At 43.0% G+C, this 12,658-nt stretch overlaps 1 protein-coding gene across 1 annotated transcript in view; it reads right to left on the reverse strand.

Annotated features, from left to right (window-relative positions):
* LOC306817219 (zinc finger protein 385D-like) overlaps positions 1–12,658 on the reverse strand; it is a 65,338-nt gene that overhangs the window by 35,221 nt on the left and 17,459 nt on the right. Inside the window, exon 2 of the mRNA XM_079333921.1 lies at positions 157–468. Within this exon, the coding sequence (XP_079190047.1) occupies positions 157–468 (312 nt within the window). The remainder of the gene's footprint in view (positions 1–156; positions 469–12,658) is intronic.

Below are 12,658 nucleotides of genomic sequence, written 5' to 3' on the forward strand. Positions count from 1 at the left end.
TGGCTTCATAGTCCTGTACAGGCCTCGAGACAGATGAGGAGTCGTATCAGAAAGGGGGTGTGGCCAACTTCGATCAATCCATTCACAAAGACCATTTTGAAAACCGCACAGCGTCTCGTTTGTGACCTCCACCACGAGTGAACAAACTTCTCCTACCTGAGCTGACAGCCTTGGCCAGCCGTCGCAGCCTCCTCTGGTGGGTCTTCCCTCTGTAGTGGATCTGGGCTTGGGCGCCGGAGTTCAGCTGGATGTTGCACACCTGACACATTGTAGCACTGCTGACGCCGCTGCTTTGACGTCGCTCGCGTTTGGCCCTGTGTCCTCCCGCCACCTTCCTCTCCTCTGCATCTTCCTGCTCCTCCTCCTCCTCCTCCTCCTCTGCTTCCTCCTCCTCATCCCTCTTTCCTTGCTGAGCCTTTGGAGGAGGACTGCTGTCCGGCCAGTTTGGGCTTTTTGGACGCTTCATATCTAAAAAGAGAAAGAAGGAGACATTGCAATAAAAATATGTGGCATGTATGTTTTTAAAGCGTCCACAAGGGGGGGATAGAGCGGCATGCTTCATCGTTCGTGGTACCTTACATGGAGAAAATTTAAAGGCAGACAAAGAAGACTTAATACTTTGATTTATCTACATCTTCTGGATGTTCACCGTCAGCATTTTGAAACATTTAAACTCAAGAGTCAAAACTCCTTCACATCCCATTTTAGACTCAAATTAAAGGGCTGCTACTGTGTCAGAACTCACAGCTTCTGTAACTAACACTGGCCCTCTCTGTGGCACACATACATCACAGAGTCTGCAGATAAGTATCTTGTTCCTGGTTCTATCCATTTATCAGATCACAACAGATTATTCCTCTGGGAACATAAAGGCAACGGTGTCTTTGTGAGAGCTTTAACACCTGAAATGGCCGAGCAATTCTGGCAGCATAAATCAAGCTGTAGCTCAATGCGGGCATGTGCAAATGCCATCAAAAGACTAACTGAATTCTTTGTTTCGGTGCTGCTTGTATGATAATGGAGTCAATTAAGCCCTCGTGGTGAAGTACGTTTCATCTCCCGCCTCACTGAACGCGCCAAAACAGAAACCATCATTTGGAAAATCTTTGCCGTTCTGGAAAAAAAAAAAAAAAAAAAAAAAAAATGTATTTGACTGGTGGGGAGATGAAAGTGGAATGGAAATGTGTTTGCTGGAATTCATCAGCTGCAGACCAGCGACATCAAAGCCGCAGCCCGTCTCGGTGATGATTCGAATGATGTTTTACCGCAGTGTGGCAGTGGAGGGGACGTGAGTTACTGCCGGTGACGATGGTGACGAAATAAGGAGTGTTTCAACGCAGAGAAGCGCGTGCCATGAGCTTGGCCACGACAAACACACACAGGTTTTTAAACGTAACAGAGCGTCAGAGAAACGTGAGGAAAGGGCCAGTGCTCATTTTGAAAAGCCAGGGGTGGAGCTGGATGGGAAAGCAGACCATACAGATGTGAATAAATACAAATAAAGGCAGTCCCTGGTTGAGGAGCTAAGGAAACCTCTTTTCACATCTTCACATCCAGAGGAACCAAATCATGAAAAAAAAACAACCCGGCTCTCGTAAGGTTGTGTCTAGAAACAGCAGATGGTGGACACACTGGTAGGAAATAAACATCAAGTCCCCCGGATAACATTTACACATAAGATGTGTTAACATATGCTTTGATCTATCCTGACAGAGACTGTTGCTCAGAAGTTAAAGTACAAAATGTGTTTAAGTATGAAAATGCAAAATAAAATAATTTGTAAATCTAAAAAGGTAAAAATTGTTTTTTTTTATTTCGCCTTTTTTATTTTGTGTTTTTACACAGACGTTCTGCAATATGGCGAATGTGCAAAATATAATGTGTGTGGTTTTTATTTAAAGACCCATCTCTGTCAGTTTTTAGACGCTACTTGTGGAGGCAGCTTCATGTGCAGCTCAAACGTCTGAGAGAATCTCCGGGGGGGGGGGTGAATATGAAGCGTATCGTATCGCACCTTTAAGGCAATTTTAGAGGAAGAGAAATGAAAACGTGAACAGTAAGGACACTGTTGCTGAGTTCTACCAAATGAAGTCTGAAAGGGTTAGTGTGTTTAAAATCTGTCATGAGTTTATCGATGCTATTACAGGAAATATTGAGGTTAAATATATGCAGTGCGTATGTACAGTAGTGTAATGGGAGTAACTTTGGGAATGTGAGGCTCTTATGTTAAGGAAAGTGTCACTGGAAAGAAATACTTAAAAGTCCCTCTCCGCACAGTTTTTTATGTGTGGGTTGGGAAGATTTCCGCCCAGGGCCAAAGTTGAAGAAAGTTTTGAACGCTTCTTTAACTTTGCCAGAACATTTTATATTTACTATCACTCATGAGTGTTTATCTTATCGCCACCTACAAAGAATTACGCGCGCAATTCATTTTTACATCCCGACGCATTGATTGTTTTCCAGCCCACCTGCCCCGAGTCTCTCGTCTGTTAGTCAGCTGCTTGAGAACAGCTCGGCCTGCTGCTCACGTCTTCTATCAGTCAAAGTCTCGCCCAGTGTTGATGAGTCAGCAGCCAGGGTTAGTCAGAGGAAAGTATGAGAGGACTGTGTGCTTCACCTTTAGGTGGTTTGAGTCTTCAAGGTTTTTCTATTCTGCCCACTTTTTTTTTAATAACTAGTCACGCTCAGATGCTCGTGTCAGAAAACTGCCAACGTTTAAACCCTCCATTAAGACTGGAAGCGTCCAAGCTGCACCTCTACCTCCTATACATGTGGTCAGCACGGGGTTGGCATGGGACACCCCCTTTAACAGATGACTTAAACAGATTGGGGTCCAGCCAAGCTGCTGCTGTTTTCTGCTGGATCTCTGCACAGCAGCCGGAGCTTCTCTGTTTGCAGCTGGAAATAGTCCAGTCCTCCACTGCAGACCAAAAGATTAAAACACAAATACCCTTCAGAGCAAAATCAAAAAAGTTGCCAGTTTAAAGTGAAACCAGTTAGAAAAAGTTAGTCCTGATATGTTCCTGTTGGTATAAATGTAACATTTGAATCCCCCAGAGTTGCAGTTGACCCCCAACAGGAAAATTCTGTACAAAAACAGCCTTCAAAGTGGCACTTTTAAACGTTGCCCTGCCGGCTCAACAAATGAAAAAACACTTCAAAATGTTGCTGAATTATAAAACCGACAAAACACAAACGACACAGCCAAAAGCAGAAACATGCTGCACAACGTACAACTAAATGGATCCAGAAGGCCTGATTTTCTCTTTCTGGTCAAACACTTTATTAAGTAGAAAGAGAATTAAAATGTGCTTCTTTGTTTGTTTGTTTGACTTCAGAAGTATAAAGAATACTTTGGGCAGCTCTTTTATTCTTCAAAGAAGAAAACAAAAATGAATTGAACAGAACAACTGTTTTTTTTTTTATGACAAAAATCCAACATTTATGAAAACTGTGAAAAAAGGAATCTCATGACGAGAGAGAAACAGGACCCGCTGAATGAGCTTCACTGTAAGGAGCAGGGAAAGTGACACCGCGACAATTGTGAAATGCTAGCAGCAAAAAAACGCTTCAAAGTGTCAGCTCACCATCAGTTCATAAGTCAGTGAGAATGCTGGCAGCTTCTAGTTCCGTTTTTCTCTCTTTTGAGACGACGTAAAGAGTTCCTATTTAATCCATGTAGGAAACATCAGCTCAAACCTGACCCTGAGGTTGCAGATCAATCTGAGCGAACCGGCTGTAAAATCTCGACGCACCGCGGAGCGCCTGTGAGTGTTGTTGAACAGCTTTGTGACACAGAGAGAGAGCTATGAGAGGAGAAGCTCAGCGGCTCTATCTGTAAACACAGTATATGTTCTCCTTTTAGCGGTGAAGCTATCCGGTCCTGGCAGCTCTTTAAATACCAGCACTCATCGGCCTGTCGAGATGAGGAAACAAAGCCAAGAATATAAAGACAGCTCATAAATGCTGATTTAACTATCACTCTCTGATCCGAGGCGGCGAAAGTGAAAGATGACGAACAAATCACATCGCTCCTGTCCTTCAGGAGCGTCAGTGGCTTCCCGCTTAGATACAGAATTGAGTCCCTCTGACCTTTAAGGCCATCCATAACCTCGCTCCTCTCTGAGCTCGTGCACATCAACACAACCCAGCCGCACTCTCAGGTCTTCTTCTTCCATTCAAATCAGAGCACCACGCGCCTGGTCGGTCCACCGTGGGGTCCAGAGCTTCTACAACTCCCTCCCACCAGACATCTGTGATATTGACTCCCTCTCCTTTTTTAAATGTCATCTCAAAACACATCTTTTTAAACTGGCATATTCTGTCACTCCTGTCTCTAAAATCCACTTCATAATGATTTAAAACTCTGTGAACGTGTCTTTTCAATGTTTAATTATTAATGTATAGTTACTTTGTTGTTTGTATCTCTTTGTCAGGTGAATACAGTAGAACAATAATAACAAAATAAGACTTGAAGCAAAAATAAGAAATTCAAGTACCTCAAACGTCAAATGTAGCAATGTCACATTGCTCTGAAGACCCTGGAAGCGTCCCACTTATAATAAAGGTGTAAAAATAACTGTGGTATTTCCTGCTGTCCTGATGTAAATACAGTCGAGGATTTTCACACATACCCTGCACATTCTCACAGACCAAAACCGCCCTGCAGCAAATGAAAACACTGCAGACTTGGTTTCATATCTGCTGATTTGATAAAAAGAGCCATCGTCTCTAAAGGTATCTTGTTTGTTTCGGAGAAATAGGCATCCATCTTTGAACCTGTAGGTGTGTCCTTTCATGAAATCACAGCCATGCAGAGTATCAAGTGTTCTAAGACATCCTGCGTCTGCATCTTTTTTTTTTTTTTTAAAGGATCCCAGTTAATGAGTCATGTCATGCGGCCAAACAACGCAGCAGATATAAATCCTCATTCACCTGCCTATAAGAGCTGTCTCTCTCTCTCTCTGTGTAATACTCCGATAACTTTCCCTGCCAACTGCGTGCCCGACATCTTTGCTTTACGGCCCGAGACAGCTGCAGGGAAATGACCCGTCAAACTCATAAACAGCTCTATCAAGGGACTCACTTGTTGCCACAGTCAATATTCTTCACAATGAATGACTAATGTGTTATTACGCTGCCAGATGAGATGACTTGTGGATGGCTGAAACTTTTTTTGACGGTTCAAGTTGTCTGATCCTTGGTTTCCTAACTGACCCGATTCTGACCAATGAGAGTTCATTGACTTAAGCTCTTCTAACCTAGACAGAGGATGGAGCTAAATGTTGGCTTAGTGGTCAAGTTGTATTTTTTTTCACTCATGCATCATTATATTTCTCCAGATTTGCACCGATCAACCTGGATAAAATGTTGCCTGATAACGAGTGCTTGAAACTAGTCCATTTAAAAAATATACAAATAATATAATTCAAAAAACAACTCTTTTTTCTTTTCTGCTACAGATTGCTACCACAATGGTGTTGCTTGTCACCATCACGCGATAATTTACCTGCAATCGGTTAATATTTGAGGGGATAATTGGTTGTAGCATTAGATTGGGGCACTGAGTGGTGTACGTGCCAAAACCAGAATGAAAACTGAAAACAGTGTTATTGTCCAAGTTGTGAAAGTGGGGGGGGGGAAAACGACCTCAACTCTAATATTTGTACAGTCCAAAGACGATCTGAGTGCAAGGCGACTTTCTGCTCGTTGAAAATGTATGTGCTCAAAAAAAGAAAGCTAGTCATTTCAACATTAAGCCTACACAGGTGTTTCCATTTATCCTGATGGGACTCAGGTTGGAGGAGGGTAGGGACGTCTTCCAAATCAACTGGGCAACAAATTCCATTAACAAAAGGTGTTATCTGTCCTCATCTCGTTTACAGATCGAGGACGATGTCAATCAAAACGCCGTCGGCAGACTCCCACACATGCTTCGAGCTTTAATATCCCCCAAAAACAGTTTTGGTTCTGGAGGATCTTTGAAACCTTTTCGGAGTCGAGCATGTTTTCCCAACACGTTTGTTTCGAGCGCTCCAGTGAAGTGCATTTGGATAGTTTTGTTTCTGCATCACCAGGTCACTCAGCCCCCATAAAAACGCTTCTAATCAATGTTGCTATAAAAAGTGGAACCTTTGTGTGGCTGCTTTCTCCTAACAAACATCTCACTCACGATTGTACCAAGGCCAGGACTATCTGAAGAGATAACTCCACAGTGTTAGCTTCTGCTCACCTGCACATTTCACTGGGCGGGGAAACGCTGCTGCATTCACACAGAGTGCAGACAGCACGATGGAAGAGTTAAGAAGTTCAGAGGATTCAGCTTACAATATTTGAACAATGTCCTCCACAACAGAAATACCAATCAGGAACACCAGGAGACAACGACACAACTTTGCTTTCATGCCACACAGTCGCACTGTTGATGTTTCTCTGAAGTTCAGAGGTGTGTAAGAAATATTTGGAATAACCGGAAACAAGAGATTTTCTCCAGTAAAACAAATGACTTTAAACTTTAATAACATTATAAAGAGATTTAATGAGAATATTATATATTTTTTTGTAATCAGGTTCCCTTGCATGCAGATCTCAAGAGAACAGTGTCCAGCATGTCATCTCAGTATATATAGCTACACTTTAACTGTATGTTTATGGGGTCGCCGGTGGCGCAGCGGCAGTGCGCGCGACCCCACATATTGAGGCTCAGTCCTCGCGCGCGGGCGGCCCGGGTTCGCGTCCGGCCTGTGGCCCATCTCCCGCATGTCTCTCCCCCCTTTCCGACTCTATCCACCTTCCTCCCTCTATCATTAAAGGCAAAAAGGCCAAAAACAAATCTTTAAAAAAAACTAAAAAAAACACTGTATGTTTATAATACCGAAAAAGGATCATTGGTTTTAAAACGTGTATATTGATTGGGTTCTTTACTTTACAATGTTTGTGTTTGTTGGGATAATAATAACGAGCCTCTGTTTAGACCCTTTAAATTAAGACTGAAGAAATCCAACACGCTCCAGACTCTTATGCGATCTAGGAAACTTCCCTGGAAGGAGAACGTCTAATCCAGATGTGTTAAGAGTTGGATAAAGGCCTTCTGGGTTTCTGGGTAGCAGCTGTTATCGGGATCGTTCAGCGTACGCTCTTTAAAAAAATGGCCTGGTTCCAGACACCGAGGTCAAGATGAGTCCCCCCCCCTGCGCGACAACACCTGTCGCCTCTGTTCCATTACGCCAGCGGCAGATAAAGCCTTCAGCATGACATGGAAAAAACTGCTGGTGGAAGAATACGAGTAATATATAATTTGAGTTTCGAAGAATCCCCGGCTCTGATTTGATTATTTAAGCGTGATGAGTGAGTCACAATGCAAACACATTTTTAGATATGAATCCCTTTCAAAGAAAAGCGAGCCCTCACAAAACGCCAACACCTCCTGTTCTTTTTAGTCTTGACGGTCAAAATGACAACTGAAAGACTGAGTGACAGGTGGACTACAATTACAGTTGTGTTGCTAGGCAACCCCCGCACAGGCTGTGAAATCATGAATTTGAAGCGTTTCAACTCAAATTGCAGCTCAATTATGCTGCAATTTTCTGCAGGGAAGGCAAAGAAAAAAATTGGACAAAAAAGCCACATCTTGCTGGATGCTGCATGTAGAAACGTGGGCAACACAGTCAGAAAAAAATCTGCCGAGGTTGCATGAGGTTGAGTCAAGTCTGTAAGAGAAAGCTTGATTTATATCTAATCTGTCCTCTATTATTTTCTGCACAATGTACAAACCCATTTCGGCCATTTTCTCCTCACAGTCTGTAGACTCCGGTTAAAACAGGCTGCATAGAAATGACAGAATCCTGTTAACCACGTTGATGCTGTACTGCAGTTTTTCAAGCAGTACCGTATATAAATATATACTGTGTGCATATATAGTCTGAAAGTGGTTTCCATATTCCTTAACAGACTTGGGTACATATCATTCTCCCTTCTGACGTACACTGCTCCATGGCGGGTCAACTCTTTTTTTTTTTTTTTTAATGGTTGTAATCTGAAAAACTTTTAGTTTGGAGTAATGATGGAAAAAGAAGGTAATCAAAGAGGCCTAATCATGATTATAATGATCACATTTTACTGACAAAACAATTCATCGATTCATTTAGAGGATTGTGAAACCTGAAGGGAATAAAAGAATGACTGATATTAAGAAAGATCTGAAGTGGCAGATCTCGTACATGTTTGCTTAGAAGTAACTTTAAAGTCATTGCTAAACACTCAGAGGGGGAGCAGGTGTGATAGAGGTTAATAAATCAAAACGCGTCACATCAGAAACCGGGTTTAGATGTTTGAGGATTTGTCTCTCACTGGTGCATTGAAATGAAAATGACGAGCCGTTCTTTATTTTGAAAGAAGTCCAAGGAGAAACATGACTCACCTGGAGCACTCGTTGAAGTATAAATACACACACACACACACACTACATTAATATTCACTCACACTCACTGTGACCCTCCGGACAACACACACACAGACACATACACTACACACACACACACACACACACACACACACACACACACACACACACACACACACACACACACACACACACACACACACACACACACACACACACACACACACACACACACACACACACACACACACACACACACACACACACACACACACACACACACACACACACACACACACACACTGTACAGTACACTGTTTGTACACCAGATAAACAGCACTGTGTGCATGCACAGTCTCACAGCAGGAAGGCTGTTCGGTGTGTCAGATGTGTATGACAAGGTCATTTGCAAATGTTCCACTCACACACTGCAGTGATTCACTCTGTTAGGTAAGTGAGTGGGAGCTGTGAAGAGGGGGAATATTTTTAGTCTCTTCATTTTCTTTGGACTCAGTTGTTACTGGGAAATATTGGGGAAGTGACACTGCGTGTGTCGCATGCGGCTGACGCACACTTTTTTAGAACATGTAGGCTGCTCGGTCGGCCGCATAAGAAGTGAGAATCATACACAACCTAACACACCTGCTGTACATTTTGAACACAATCTATGACTTACATTTTTGCACGGGGGCTTTCATGATTCACTCGACGTCAAGTTTCAATGTCCTACAGATGTTCTGTAATATGTGCAGCCTGGACATTGAATACATTTAATAGAATGAGCACATGTTCTTTAAAAATAAAAGCAACCATAATAGTGACATGTATGTTTCTAGAATAATCTTAAGTGAGAGACTTAGAATTCGTACGGAGGGGTTCCTGAGAGACATTCACGAGAATGAGACGGACATGCGGTCACAGTAACCATGACTTAAGACGCTTGAATTATGGTCATTTTATTCTTATTTGCAAGTGGACCTAAAGGCAAAACATCAAACAGTCATTTCTTCTAAGTGTTCTCGGGATATCGGCCAAATGAGCACCACTTTCTAGCTTCAAGAAAAAAAAGGCCTCCATCCTGAATCGACTGCATGTTTTCAACGCTATACCTCACGATCACGCAGAGCACATGACTTAGCATCATCGGAAAGGTTTCCTGTTGGATTCATGTCTGCAGAGGTGGGATTCCCTTTTTTCTTCAAAACTCTAAAAAGCAGCAAAAGGCAAAATGAATGCACTTCTGAGTTTAAGTATGAAAAAGTGCATAAGTAGCGAAGCCCTCCACTGCGGTCAGTGAAATCAATTTACAGTCACAATCACCATCAGTGATGCATGGCTGCTTATTGGCTGGGGCGAGATCCTGTTTCTGTAGCTTTTACTCAAACTATTGGCTTATGGGATTAAATATATGACACACAGCAGCAGATAGAAAGAAGGTAACTTGATAACTCCAGTCCAATCTGGCAGAAAAACAAAGAATGATTTTAAACCATGGCATACATACACAAGTATGTACTGACTTCAGACCCGTCACCCACGCCTCATCACAGACCCCCTCCTGGACCCCCTACAGTTCGCCTACAGAGCCAACAGGTGTGCTGACGACGCTGTCAGCCCTGGCCCTCCACTTCAGGACGAGCTCTCTCAGCTGAACCTGCAGGTGGATCACTGACTTCCTGTCTGACAGGAGACAGCAGGTGAAGCTGGGGAAGGATCTCTCAGACAGCAGGACCATCCGCACGCTCCGTTCTTTCTCCTCTGCTCTTCTCTCTGTACGGAAACAGCTGAACCTCCGCTCTGTCAAGCTCCCTCACGTTCGCAGACGACAACACCCTCACTGGACTGTGGAGTCTTTCCGCTTCCTGGGGACCACTACCACCCAGGGCTGAACATCACCTCCCTCATCAAGAAAAGGCGGCAGAGGATGTTCTTCCTGCGGCAGCTGAAGAAGTTCAACCTGCCAATGACCATGACGGTTCACTTCTACACCGCCATCATCGAGTCCATCCTCTCCTCCTCCATCACAGTCTGCTGCAGGACAGCAAAGGACAAGAGCGGGCTGCAGAGTGTCATCGGTGATCGGCTGCAATCTACCATCTCTTCACGACTTGTTCACCTGCAGGACTGTTTGAATCTCTCCCCTCCTGCGCTCCATCAGGACCAAAACCTCTCACCGCGAGAGCAGTTTCTTCTGCTCAGCCGTCAGCCTCATGAACAATGTCCTCCTCCTCCACATGACACAGACCCTCATCAGCGCCAGCAGTCAGAAAACATCACAGTAATGTGAACGCTCAAACTGTTTCTTTATGCGTTACATTAACCTTCACTGGACTTTAAATGTATTCTCTTTTCGTGCTCCCTTTGTAGGTCCCTTTGTTTTTGTTATTCTTCAGACTTTTGTTAAATTCTATTTTTTATTATATTGGTAATTGCTTCTCATATTTTATCATATTTAAGTACTTGTTATTTTAGCCGTGTTTTTTCTTTCGCACAAAGACAAATTCCTTGTATGTAAATTTAGTTGGCAATAAAAAACTATTCTCATTTCTAATTCTTAAAGTATTATGCAGCTATCCTTACCATGAAGAGCAGAGAACAAATATGAAGTTGATAATGAAAGATCAATGTCGATGTTTTTCATGTTATTCTCAAATATGATGCATTTTAGTGCACCACATGTGATGCTGACTCACACCATGCTGAGATTACACACACACACACACACACACACACACACACACACACACACACACACACACACACACACACACACACACACACACACACACACACACACACACACACACACACACACACACACACACACACACACACACACACACACACACACACACACACACACACACACACACACACACACACACACACACACCTCTCTGGGATTGTTTGGCCTTGTTCCTAGTTTGGCATCCTTCTTATACACACCTCACAGCTATCACCAGTTAACTGATAGACACACGCACACGCAAACTCACACACACACGCAAACACACACACACACACACACCACTCTGCAGCAAGAGATTAGGTCCATGTTAAACAAAGAGGGAGAGCAGGTTGACATGCCAGCTCTTCAATTAGACCACTGCTATCTGAGGAATGAAACGCACACACGCAAGCACGCGCGCGCACTCATACACACACACACACACACACACACTTAAACACATTAAAGCTGTCAGAGGAAGCACAACATCTCAAGAAAAATTAACAAATAAACGGATCAAAAAATAAATTCAATGCATTAGCCTACTCTGCGTGTGTGTGTGTGTGTCAGGTTCTCTTTCTGTCTTGTGTGCTTGCAGTACGACTGTGTGACAGCCAGATAAGAGATGTAGCAGCCAATCAGCTGTCACCTCCTCTGATATTGGGGAGCAGACAGCTCTAAACGTCAGCTCTTTTTAAGCCGAGTGTATTTGTCTACACAGGCTACAAAACAAACCAGGCAGGCTCACAAAAACATAGGTTATGTTCTCCCTGGTGATGACATACCAACACAACAAACATAGTACAACGATGATCTTTAGTGGTGGTTTTTTTTTTTTGCAGGACAACAAGAGTCATGTTTTTCAAATGGTGGGCACTGGGTATACCGTCTGAGCTAGTGTGCAGAAATGAAAGGGGTTGAGATCATTTGAAAATGGTCATTCCAAAAAAACATCAGCCATGCAAATCTACACTGAGGTTCATGTTTGAAATAATAAAAAAAAAAATCTGCATCAGGAATAACAACTCTAGTTCCACCCTCCCCAAAGGCTTTGTGTTTTCAGAAATGAGCCAACAGTTTGAGGACACCAGCTCAGGTTTGGCAAAGTGCTGCGTTCATCACTCTCATAAAGTGAACAAACGCCTCAACATGGGTAGTGTAGTTTAGGAAGGCAAACTGAAGACTTAAAAAAACAGTAATTCTACATAAAAAACAATGCAATTCCTTATCAAATGATACAAATATAAATGCCAAAACAGGATGTAAATAACTGTCTATATATGGCCTTGTTTACTTGAAGTTCACGGTAATGGATTTGGAGGCAATGAGATGCCCTGAAAGGCCACGTTCAGATATGATCTATGTAATCATCGGAGCAACACAGGTGTCAATTTATAGACACATCCATGCCACTGCACTAACTCTCCCTCCAGCACACATTCATTTGAAGCTAGCAGTTTTTGTTTTTTTCCCCCCCCCACTGTCAGGAATGAAAAAACGTTATCTCCTTCCTCCAGATGGAGTCTTTT

Source organism: Symphodus melops (assembly GCF_947650265.1).
Source record: "Symphodus melops genome assembly, chromosome: 21".
NCBI lineage: Eukaryota > Metazoa > Chordata > Actinopteri > Labriformes > Labridae > Symphodus > Symphodus melops.